The sequence below is a fragment of the Gossypium arboreum genome, chromosome 10, assembly GCF_025698485.1.
Source record: "Gossypium arboreum isolate Shixiya-1 chromosome 10, ASM2569848v2, whole genome shotgun sequence".
Lineage (NCBI taxonomy): Eukaryota > Viridiplantae > Streptophyta > Magnoliopsida > Malvales > Malvaceae > Gossypium > Gossypium arboreum.
This window is the reverse complement of record NC_069079.1, coordinates 24,609,363-24,621,594: the sequence shown is the minus strand read 5'-3', so window position 1 is coordinate 24,621,594 and position 12,232 is coordinate 24,609,363. Positions and strand designations below refer to the sequence as shown.

The 12,232-nt window shown below is 32.1% G+C and overlaps 1 protein-coding gene across 1 annotated transcript; it reads right to left on the bottom strand.

Annotated features, from left to right (window-relative positions):
• Window positions 1–2,082: 2,082 nt before the first annotated feature.
• On the bottom strand, window positions 2,083–5,025 carry LOC108487475 (NAD(P)H-quinone oxidoreductase subunit O, chloroplastic). Its single transcript, XM_017791829.2, has 6 exons — window positions 4,622–5,025; window positions 4,480–4,535; window positions 4,049–4,114; window positions 3,901–3,942; window positions 3,488–3,547; window positions 2,083–2,454 (listed from the first exon to the last, which is right to left on the bottom strand). The coding sequence occupies exons 1-6, from the start codon at window positions 4,881–4,883 to the stop codon at window positions 2,425–2,427; spliced, it is 516 nt and encodes a 171-aa protein (XP_017647318.1). The 5' UTR covers window positions 4,884–5,025; the 3' UTR covers window positions 2,083–2,424.
• Window positions 5,026–12,232: the final 7,207 nt, after the last annotated feature.

Sequence of the window (12,232 nt, the reverse complement as noted above, 5' to 3'; positions counted from 1 at the left end):
TATATGATTTTAATTGGTACAATAACAATTTTAGCCCTCAATGCTTACAAATTTTATTAATTTGATTTTGATTCTAAAAATTCAACAAATCTAGCCTTAACATTTTCATATTTACAGAAATATTGGGGCTAAATTTGTTAAATCATGACCAAATTGATAAAATGTGTAAATTATGAGAGCTAAATTTATTATTATACTAGTCAAATTTATGTAAAATCGACAAAAAACGTTAACATTATAATTAATTGTCCTTAGTGTTCACTTTTAAAATTGATAGAGATTAAATTCCTCTAATTTTTTTTGAAATAAACTAATTTTCTTAATATTAAAATTAAAAGAAACTGTAGAAATTTTTACCAAAAACTTTTGATATAGTATGCTTTATTTGGATATAACATTATTTTAATACAAGTTAAATTTATATAAATTTAGAAATTATTATTTAAATAGTTTTATATCTTAATTTTTCAATATTTTTATTTATATTCATTTTTATGTGATTTTATGTGTTTAATTTTAATTCGTTTAATAATATATTTTTATTCCTAATTTTTAATTTGTTTAATAATATATATTTATTCCTTATAAAGTAATATTTGAATTATTGAATATAATTAAAATATAATATTTATTTTAATAATTTAAATGTTATAACAATAAAAAAATATCTAACCATAATTAGAGAATGAACAAAATTATTAATTCTATTTAATTTCTTTTCATGATTTTTCAGTTATTAATTGAATGAAAATATATAAATGTTAAATTTTAATGCAAAATTTAAACAATTTAAATATAATGAAGTGTGGCTTAAGATGAATACCAAATATAATTTCAAATGAGCCTATGATATAAAGGCAAAGGGTTTCTCTTGAAATGAAATCCAGTTGACATCAAATCTTGAGTGCAATATTTAGAGATTTCTTACTCATTTCCTTATAAAAATCAACTTTGATTTTTAATATTTAAAATTTATATTATTTTAATATCAATTTAATAATATAATGATTAATAAAGAATATTTTTATCATTTAAAAAATCTATATGTAAGTTTTTTTATTAGATTAGCTTGTAATTGAATAACAATGAAAACTAAATTTCATTTCACCTATTCTAAGGAGAAAATAATTTTAAAAAGAATGATATTATGTATATTAAAACTAATTATATTTTGAAAAACAATTTTCTGAGAGTTTGAAAAATAAATTATAATTAAATTAATTTTTAAGTGAATGGTTTCTTTTAATGATAATTATTATTATAGATAAAAATGAAAAAAAGTTAGTGAGCAGTTTCTTTTAAGAGTTAAATGAAAAGAAAACAAAAACAAATGATAGAACTTGTTTATAAAAAGTTGTGGAAAATGATTAGTATAGAAAGAGTTACTTCCTTATCACTTATAGAATTATTTTTCAATTATTTCTATTTTATTCTTTTAATATTATCCTTTAAATACTTTATTTTAAAATTTTTAAAATTATATTTATCAAACTCTCTAATTATATTTGGTATTTGGATAATATACTGAAACAAATTTTATAACTTAATTTCATTATTTAATTTTTCAATACTTAGGTCTTGTTTGATAGACCATTCAAAAAATTAAATGAATTGATTTAATTTTTACACATGTTTGATAATCTAAAATGAAAACAATCCGATAGAATATTTATAAAAAGTGTGAAAATAATAAGTGGATAAGAGCTACTTATCACTTAATGGAAAATATTTTAGTTAAATCAATTTTATCAATTTTAATATTGTATTATCTTACAAAAGCTATTCATTTATTTTTTTATTTTTATATAAAATAAGGTGAAATGTTTAAAATAAAAATAAAATGTAGAACATATTTTTATAATTTAAAATCTATATTTATTAAACAATTTAATTACATTTCGTAATTAATTTGTCAAACAATTTTATAACTTTAATTCCTTACTTAAATTTTCAATATTTGGAACACCTTGATTTTTTGCATTTAATTTTTCGAGTCACATTAAACTATAATAATATAAAATATGGATATGTTATATTTTAATATGTTTATATTTATTACTACATAACATTCAACACAAAGTATTAATTTAAATGTAACTTTAAAGCAGATCATAAAAGAGACCAAGCTGACCAGTCTCCTGGCTTCTAAGTATCCGCTTGGATAGTAATAAATCTTGAAGCCTTTCATGGTACACATTGAAATCAGATCTTACATGCTAAAAATGCTAAGGTGGATTTCGTTTTTACAGTTCCTTTTAGTAATGAATGAATGACATAAACATATTATATTGAAAAACTCGGTTTCTTGCTTTTATACAATATATGCAACTCATGGTGAGTAATTAGAACAATGTAACACCATGGAAATGGAGAATCAATGGTCATCACACTCAAATGTGCGGGACTCCATTTCCGAAAACTGCTTCACAATCTCTCATATTGGAGCTTCTCAGACTGCAAACAAAGAACGGGAACCAGGAACTACAATTACTACAGCATAAATGCTTCCAATTTCTATATAGCAATGGAACAGCGCGAGAGCAAATATTACAAAATCCATTGCCACACTGCCATACTTTGCCCTGGCCACACCCTGCTTATATATACATGTATTGAAATATATACATGTATACATATATAAGCAGGGGCTAGGTGGAGCGAATCAGGCAATCACCTTAACTGGTTCATCCCACCTTCCAAAAAAAAAAAAAAAAAAAATACACCCATCCCACCTCCACTTTTCAGCAAGAAGAAAAAGAAAAACTCTTCATTAGAGTGACTCACTTTTGAAATCAATCATATAGTTCAAGTTTTGCCTTCTCTATAAGTACACATATATACGTACATAAGTATATATGTGTGTGTCAATAATCATTTTACTAGAGCAGGCTAGTTATGCGTGATAATCAAAAGCATTAACAGTGTCTGATTGCTAAGTTGATTGATCATCCAGTAACTTAGCTAAGGTCACAAGCATTCTTGACTATTGGCAGGCATATCAGGCTTATTGAACAAGGATTGGTCTATAATTTTGAAACTTTATTAGTAAACAAGTACTTTGAATGCATTGTGGTAGCTTAGTTTTGCAGTGAATCAGTGGCCTATCCAGCCCCCTAAAATGGAAAATTATCCATTTAGGCCCTTTAGAAATTTTAAAATTTTAAATTAGTGAAGGTAAAATTGCACTTTGCCCCCTAAAAATGATAAAATTTTGATTTAATCCTTTAAAAATTATAAAAAAATAAGCTATTAAAAATTACAATTTAATTCCCCCGCCCCTAAAAATTTTCTGGCTTCGCCCCTACAGTGAATGATGCATAAAGTAGTAAAAAACTTACATTTTAAGATTTGAAATAAGTTAAACTACTTAGCCAAACTAATAACCTGAATGATTTTGGTTCATTTAGTATATAGCAGTACAAAACTAACAAAAGGGTAATTTGCCAAATCGACTCAAGTGGCCAATGAAACAATCTATTAACAGTACCTTGATAAGCATGTCCGTGGGAAGCCAAGCTGGTGCAGTTGGGATGCCGACCCATGCAACCTGAAAAAAGGTCATGCTTAGCTAGATTGAGCCTCGAATGCTCTAACGTCTAACTTAAGAATGGATCAGCATCCGGCAAAATGGGATTGCACAGAGCACAATTATCAGCAGTGGCAAAAACTATTATTCTTTTAACTAGCATTTGTATAACATATTGACATAAAGTTCTCAAAATTTTAGTTCATCATTATGTCACATTAGCTTAAGCTTAAGAATGAAAATTTTCTGATAAGAGAACTGAATTAGCATGATTTGTGGTAGAGAAGAAGCTCTAGTTTTCTGTAATCATCATAGTCTAACAAATGAAAGTGAACCAAAATACTAAGGCAAAGGCTGCAGTGAAAATTTCTCACAAGTGCATGTTCTCCTGTCTCAAAAATGCGTACATCCAGAACCTGATATCATCAAGCAGATAGCAAAAGATTTAATGTCCTTCAAAGATGTCCTAAACAAAACAAAAAGGGGAGAAAGCTTTGATACTCAATGGCTCGATAGTAGCACCTCACCACGGTCTTCGTATATGTAGTCCAAGCCTTTGTAATAGGGGGGATGCCCTACAGATAGATACTAAAACAAAACCAAAACTGTCACTATCCCTGTAATTTTATGCCAAGGGAAATCCAATACAAGTTCAAGCAGCAAAAAGCTTACATAAGTTTGTTTTTCTAAAACAAAAGAAAAAAAAATGTTTGATAATCTCTTATAATCCCCTTTCTTTTTCTTCTCTGTACATAAAGAAAAATTGTCTAATCCAAAGCAAAATTTTATCCCTCCGGAAGATCCCTTCTCTAAAGAGTTTGTATCAACAAGGGAACAAGCATTGTGGAAACAAGGGATTATGTGTCATTTATCCAATTTCTTGCACTTTCAGCAAACTATGTAACAAGAAGAAGATAACCAATATAGCATAAATCAATTCATGTTTCACTTACATTAATACTGTTGAGATACTTGTCTTTATCCACCCTAACAATCTGGCCTTTCTTCACTGCCCAAAACCAAACCCACTTCCATCATTTCAAACCCAAGCAACTTAAACCAATAATTGAGGGAAGTATTTCAGAGAAAACTCACTGGAATAAACAGGCTTTTTGGGAGGTGGCTTAGCGGCGGCGGCGGGAGTGGCTTGAGGTTGAGGTTGAGGTTGAGCATTGCTAGAGCCTTCAGCGTTTTTGGTCTGTGTAGCAGTGGGGTTTCCTTTGTCAGGTTCAGAAGAAGCTTTTATGAGTAAAAATGATGGGAAGCGAAGATGGGTTTTTCTGGTTGTGAAGGCATGTGGGAAGGAAGAGAGGCATGAAGAAGAGGCGTGAGAGAGAGCAGAAGAAGAAAACGCCATGGAAACTACCACTCCTTTGAAGTGAAGCTTTACTGACCTCTTTTTAAGTGCTCTACAGATATATAGATAAGAGATGATGATCTTTTTTTCTTCTTATTCTTGTTTCTAACGGCCAGATTTTCAAGACAAAAAAAACTGTTTGTTTCCGTACATTCTAGTGGGTGAGGATGCATTTTTGATCAATTTTAAATTAATCATATTATTACGTTGCTTAAAGATTATTTTTCTTTTTGAAATTTATTACCTTCACTTTCAACAGTTTTCGCTCCAAATTTAATTTTCTTTTTAAGAGTAGAATGTGTTTTATTTTGTAGCTATGATTTTGATATTTTTTAGATTAATTTCATCTTTCTTTAACAATGTTATCAATTTTAATTCATTTTAATTTGGTTAGTCTTTTTCCTTTTTTTTTCCTCCTATTTCTTAAGAATTAACGGGATGAGGTTGCATTTGGATCAATTTTAAATTCATTTATAATTTGGATGGTATTTCCTAACCTAATTTCATTTTTTTCTACCGACGAGTGAATATTCATTCATTCAAGACTAACAATACAATTAGAAATAAAAAAATCAAACATCTCAAACAAGTTATAAGAAACTAAGCTAAAAAGGACAATTTAATCAATAGTCAAACTAAAGAGAAAAGGCAAGAAAAACAAAAGCACAAGCTTAATATGACGATGATACAAGCATGATCTTAACATTTTCTAGTTTATAGAGTTTAAAACCATAAGAATCAATTAAGAAGCCAATGCCACACTTAAAGCCATAATCTATGTCAAACTTTTGATCATATAGATCTCGGGAACTTGAACTCACCCAACACATTGACAATTATATGGCTTGTTCTCACATTGAGAAAGGTCAACAGATGCACCAACTCTTTATAACATTACAGCCCAATAGTAAAAAAAAAAAAGCTCCAAAAAGAAAAGAAACAACGTTATTCCCTATTAAAAGTATCATGTTTGCATCAAAGGTGACTCAATTTCGAACCCATGTCCATCGCGCTCACAATCATTGCCTAAAAGTCTCATTCTTGCTTTTTGAGCTCTTGAACCAAAGAATAAAAAAAACTCTTGATAAAGGATGATCAAAGAAAGAGTGAGATCGCATCATTGCTACTCAAGGGGCTCTAAGTTGTGACATCATAGGTCCAATGTTGCGACTTAGCTTGATCTTATTGGTCCATCTTTAGGGTACATGTCACGACACCACATGCTTGTTGTCGCAAGTCAAAGACCTTGGTGTCGCGTCTATACAAGTCTGTTGTTACGACACCGAGGCTTTTCGAGATTACTTCATTGGCATGGTGGAAAGCCCGATGTCACGACATCAGAGAATGATGCTGCAGCATTTAGAGTCAAAGGATTCCAGGTTGTGACATCAATATCCCAAGGTTTCAATACCGAAGCTACATGATTGATTCCTTCGCTTGTTCCTCAGTTAAGTCCCTGAAAATGCCTTAGCCACATATTAAGCTCAACTGGACATATAATTGATGTTTTTTATTGCAAATAACATAAAAACCACTAAAAAGTGTAATTAACGTAAATTCTAATCTAAATGTGAAAAAGAGATAAAGGACTCGAAACATCACCCAAAAACAAGCTCTTTAAGTATGAAAAGAGCTTAATTTATCATATTGAAATACGACGTATCAAACTCCCCCAAACTTAAGTCTTTACTTGTCCTTAAGCAAACACACAAAGCATACACAAGATGTCCCTTGAACTAACTTAAGCAATAAGGTGCATGGCAATCAAACATCGAATGTCATATTTCAAAAATCGGGTTAATAGAAATTAGGTCAATGAACCGAGAAAGGTCACGCCCAATTTCTTTTAGATGACCTTAGCATATTTGATAATAAATATCAATTATAGTGATTGAGTAGTGATGGAGCTATCTTTGATTATCTGAGTTCGAATCTCTTCCCTCTCGTTAATTTCTATTTTGTGCAAATTTGTTTTAAACCCTTAGCAAAGGTCATCCTATGTTTTTAAATATTTTCTATTAAAATGATCACAAGGAGTAATGTGGTAAAGTTGTTAAGTGTTTAGATAATTTCCTAAAGGTTCCATGTTTAACTCCTCATACACACAAATTTTTATTTTTTTTGACAACTTTAGCTAGTGTGAACACTCCTTACCGTCCAACCTAGTTACCATGCATGGGGAAAGATTCTTTTCTTGTGTGTGAGTCAACCTTCCCTTATTAAGCCCCGTTTTCACTCTCATGATCCTCTTTTTGCTCTTTTGTCCCCTCAACATACTATTCTCTTCACCATTACCTTATGTGATGTTCATTGAACCTAGACAAGATGAATAACACCCTTTTATTCCATCTTTTCATTACTTTCCTTTTCACTACCATTCCCCTCTTTTGCTCATCTCTTTTCTCTCCCCATCTCCTTTTGCACCATCTTGGACCACCATTATTTTGATTTTGGCCTCCTTTCCTCCACTGTTAGCCACCACCATTCAACCTAAACACCACCATTTTATCACTTATCCTCATCTTTTCTTCTTCTTTTTGTTCTACCACCGCTGTAACACCCCGTACCCGAGACCGTTGCCGGAGTCGGACACGAGGGGTTAACGGGCTTAATCCACTTATTTGCACAGTCCATTTTAAAATTTTCCAGACAAGTTGGTTACTGTGTCACTGTCGCCTTAAAAATCATATCTTGAGTTTCAAAACTCGAAAACCAGTTCCGTAAATTTTTTCTGAAACTAGACTCATATGTTCATCTAAAAATTTTTTTCTAGAATTTTTGGTTGAGCCAATTAGTACAGTTTATTAGTTAAAGTCTCCCCTATTTCAGGGTTCAACTACTCTGACCTTCACGCACTAAGACTTGGATATCTCCCTGTACAGGGCTTCAATACTGATTCTGTTTGTTTCTATAGAAACTAGACTCAAAAAGGAATCTATACATATATCGCCTGACTTATAATTATCTCTGGTTAATTTATAATGAATTTCCAAAGTCGGAATAGGGAATCCAGAAACCGTTCTGGCCCTGTCTCACGAAAACTTAAATATCTCTTAACATACTGTTCATATGATCGTTTCGTTACTTTCCTATGAAAATAGATTCATCAAGGTTCGATTACATAATTTATTCACTATTTAATTCCATTCCTACTATTTTTAGTGATTTTTCACATTCACGTTACTGCTGCTATTAGCATCTATTTTTAAGGTAGACTTTACCTATTACATAGTTTCCATGATTCAACTAGCCCTTTTGCATAAATAGCACAAAATATGATCATGATTAACCATTCCAATGGCTAATCGTTCCCAAACATTTCCATACCTCTTAATGAACATCATACAAGATGATTATAAAATTAAGCTCAAAGTGTATATAAGCCATTTTCGCATGGCTATTCAAATTTATACAAAACCAAAGGGTACATGACCCACAACAAAAAGGGTAGTCCTACACATGCCATTTCAAAGTTCAACCAAAAATGTACCAAAAGGGGGTTTGATAGTGTGGGAGACTTCAACTTCAATAATCCCGAGTCCGATAGCTGACGAACCAAAATCTATAAAACAGAGATTCAAAGAAACGGAGTAAGCATTTAATGCTTAGTAAGTTTTGAGCAATGGAATTAGGCTCAACTGAAGTATAGCATTCATATAACTAAACGGATAATTTCATATACACATATATTCTCAAAAATCAGTCCTACTTCACATTTCCAACCCTTATATTCATACATAAGGGATCAACTTAACCAAAACCTAAGCTCCTTAATCGATCGACGAATGCTATTTAAGAGGAATCAATTAATCCAATGCATGTACAACACATACCTCATTGTTGAGATTTTACGAGCGTATTAATTGAAATTATTACAGCAGATCGCTCATTCCCAAACTCAAGTAATCTTTGAGATTTAGCCGGATATAACTACTTGCACAAGGCCTTTGGTCTTAGCCGGATGTGGTCACTAGCATAAATGCCTTGGGACTTAGCCGGATATAGTCGCTAGCACAAATGCCTTCGGTTTTAGCCGGATATAATCGCTAGCACAAATGCCTTCGGTCTTAGCCCAGATATAGCAACTCGCATACGAATGCCTTCGGATCTTAGTCCGGTTATAGTCACCTAGTACAAAAGCCTTGGGACTTAGCCCGGATATCATTCGAATAACCATGCACATATATCAATAAATCATGACACATCCATATTTCATTTTCATTACCAAAGCTCAAACACAAAACACTTATCACACTTACAAATTTCGCTCAATAGCCACATACAAAGAGCATGATTTTGATTTACTTAAGACATAATCTAATCGAATCATAATCTAAGCTCCATTACTCAAAACTTACCTCGGATGTTGTCGAGCGATTTCATGCTATTCGATTACTTTTTCCTTTCCCTTATCCAACTTTGGTCCTCTAAGCTCTTGAGCTAATTCAAACAAATTTAACTTATTAAAGTCTCATTATGCTAGCTTATGGCCGAACATGACAATGAATTTGATGGGTCATATGGCCACCTTTAGCTCAAATACAAAATGATCATACGCATTTTTAATCACATTAAGCAATTTAATACAATTCATTCGAACATCAAAAGAGAAGCTCAAGGTACTTAGCCCATATATACATTAGACACTAGAGTCACATATGTACGAAATCACGAATCGAATTCAACATATTAGCTAATATTCCCCTTAGCCGAATTTTCTAAGTCAAGATAAAGCCATCAATATGCTTACCTATGGCCGAACATACACATCAACTTATGTACTCATTCATGTGGCCGAACATGCATGTCTATGTTGAGGCCGATTGCAACACTTAATACATTCTACAAGTATGGTCACTTGTATTGACTAAACACCATTTTGTTTCAAGTTCAAAACTTGGCCAATACACATATATACACTAGTAAATCAAACACTAACATTTGCACTTCACCTTACTACCATTTCTCATCCAAATAACGTGAACAACAACCACATTTCTCTTCTACTTCCTACCATGGCCGAATGCATCACAACACCATACCATTTCAATTTTGGTCATGGTTAAACAAAGAACTTAATGTCTCACTCAAAAATGCTAAAAAGAAGATTCAAGAATCATCAATCCACCATCACATGCATCATTACAAAGCTTCACTTTTAGCATGTAAATGACATCAACACAAATCCACCTTAGCCGAATATCATCTCCATGACATAGTAAAGATTTGAACCATGGGCTAGTTAGAACTCAAGCTAACTACTAAAATATACATGAATCTCATGGAGCAACCTCAAACATACCTTAGCCTAGTTACATGCATGGCCGAACCTCTTCAACCTTTCTTCTTCCTTTCTCCTTAAAGTTTTCGGCCAAAGATGTTCAAGGATGAACACTTTTTTTTTTTTTGTTTTCTTTCCTTCAACTCACAGCAATGGGGGGGAAACAATCACACACATTCTTTCCTTTTTTTTTTCTCAGCTTACTAACACTAATACTTTATTGCTCATGCTCTTTATTTTATTATTCCTTACATGAAGCATTAACCTAACATGTTTATGACATGTTTTAGCCATAACATTTTGTCCACCCTCATGCTCATGGCCGGCCACTACTAATTAGGGGGGGAGGGAAATTGACATGCAAGTCCTCCCTTTTGATTACATGCACTATTAGATCCTTATAGATTAGCCTATCACATTTCAAAAGTGTCACACAAGTCCTATGTACTACATTCACATGCAATTAACTAAATCGAAGCTTAAAATTTTCGCACATTCATATTCACATATTTTAGACCATAAATATCACATTCAAATAATTTGGTGACTCGGTTTAGCGGTCCCGAAACCGCTTTCCGACTAGGGTCATTATAGGGCTGTCACAGCCGCCCTTAGCGCCACCTCCCACCACCGTGGCAACCACCGTGCACCACCGCGCAACTCATCTATTTTTCTTATTTTTCTCTTTTCTCATTTCTCCTCTTTTAAGTGAGTGACCGAAACCATATTCTTTTCTTCTCCTCCATTAAACAGCCACCTCTGTCGCCGCCGTAGCACCACCGTCGTCGGTTAAGATTTTTCCTTTTTAGATCCTCCTTTCCTCTCCGATTCATGTTCAAGATAATCTATTAATCCTTCTGTTTCAATTGTGATAGTGTAAGTATAATGGTTGTGTAGAAATATTTTCTCTTCCCTATTTCTTCTTTTGGTCAAATGCTTTTGAGATTCTTAATGAATTATTTCTCAAGTATTAACATATCACATGTCGTGTTTATTAAAGGGCCAATTGACACCAACTCGAGAGACCATTAACGTGGGAATCAAAATCACTAATCCAAGTGATTATCGATACTAACTATCGTATCAACCTTAATAATGATCGTCATTAACGTAAGATCACCATTTATTGATTGATTAGGTGGTCCATTGGATATATCCAAGTGTAGGCATCTTAGAGAGTCATAACATATCGGATCTATGATTAGGTGCGGATTTTAACATTAAACAAAAATAAAACTTTGTTTTATGTTGTTAAAATTATTATTATTTAAATTATATTTGATGAGGATACTTTATGTATCCATTAAGAGAGATAAAATTCATCGTTATGGACTATGTCAAGTAAGTGATTTGAAACTATTGACTTTAGTGATATGTAGGATGTGTGATTTGTTGATTATTAGCGGCATGAAAATTATGAAAATCTCATTCTCTTGTTATTTGATCTTATGGTATATGTGATTTTCACATGATTTCTAAAATGTGAAATTTTGGTACCATGTGTACATATGTGATTTGCATGTTAAACATGCCTATGTGATTTTAAGTGAGTTTGGTCATATCACATGCATGGGGTAGCATATGTGAAAGGTGGACGTTATTGGCAGTTTTTCTGCGATTTTGGTTGCTTGTCCACAATTTTGATTATTGGCAATTTATCTGCATTACTGTGACACTGTTCACAATTTGGTGTGTTATTAGATGGACGAGTTATGAAGAGCTCAATTTTGGTGTGTAGCGAAAATGGGTAAGACTGTTTTTACAAAATCTGCATCGTTTTTCAAAATGTATATTGACTTGATCATGCATGGTATAAGTGTGAAATATTGAATTATATGAAACTGATATGATTATTATGATTGTATAACGTGGATGTTTATATGTATGTGATTGTGTTTATGTTAATCTCACACTAAACTTTATGGCTCACCCCCTATATTTTTTGATGTTATAAATAACCCCAAGGTTAGGATTTGACGATGGCATTTGGAGGAGTTTCTCAAAATTCTTTTTAAATTAAAGTAATTAAATTTATTTTGATATTTTGGGTTTGTAATAAGTTTGGGTA

Coding starts and splice junctions, on each gene's coding strand:
- LOC108487475 (XM_017791829.2), bottom strand. CDS start 4,883: ATGGCGTTTTCTTCTTCTGCTCTCTCTCACGCCTCTTCTTCATGCCTC. Junction 4,115..4,479: donor AGTATCTCAACAGTATTAAT/GTAAGTGAAACA, acceptor GTTTTGTTTTAG/TATCTATCTGTAGGGCATCC. Junction 3,548..3,900: donor AGACAGGAGAACATGCACTT/GTGAGAAATTTT, acceptor ACCTTTTTTCAG/GTTGCATGGGTCGGCATCCC.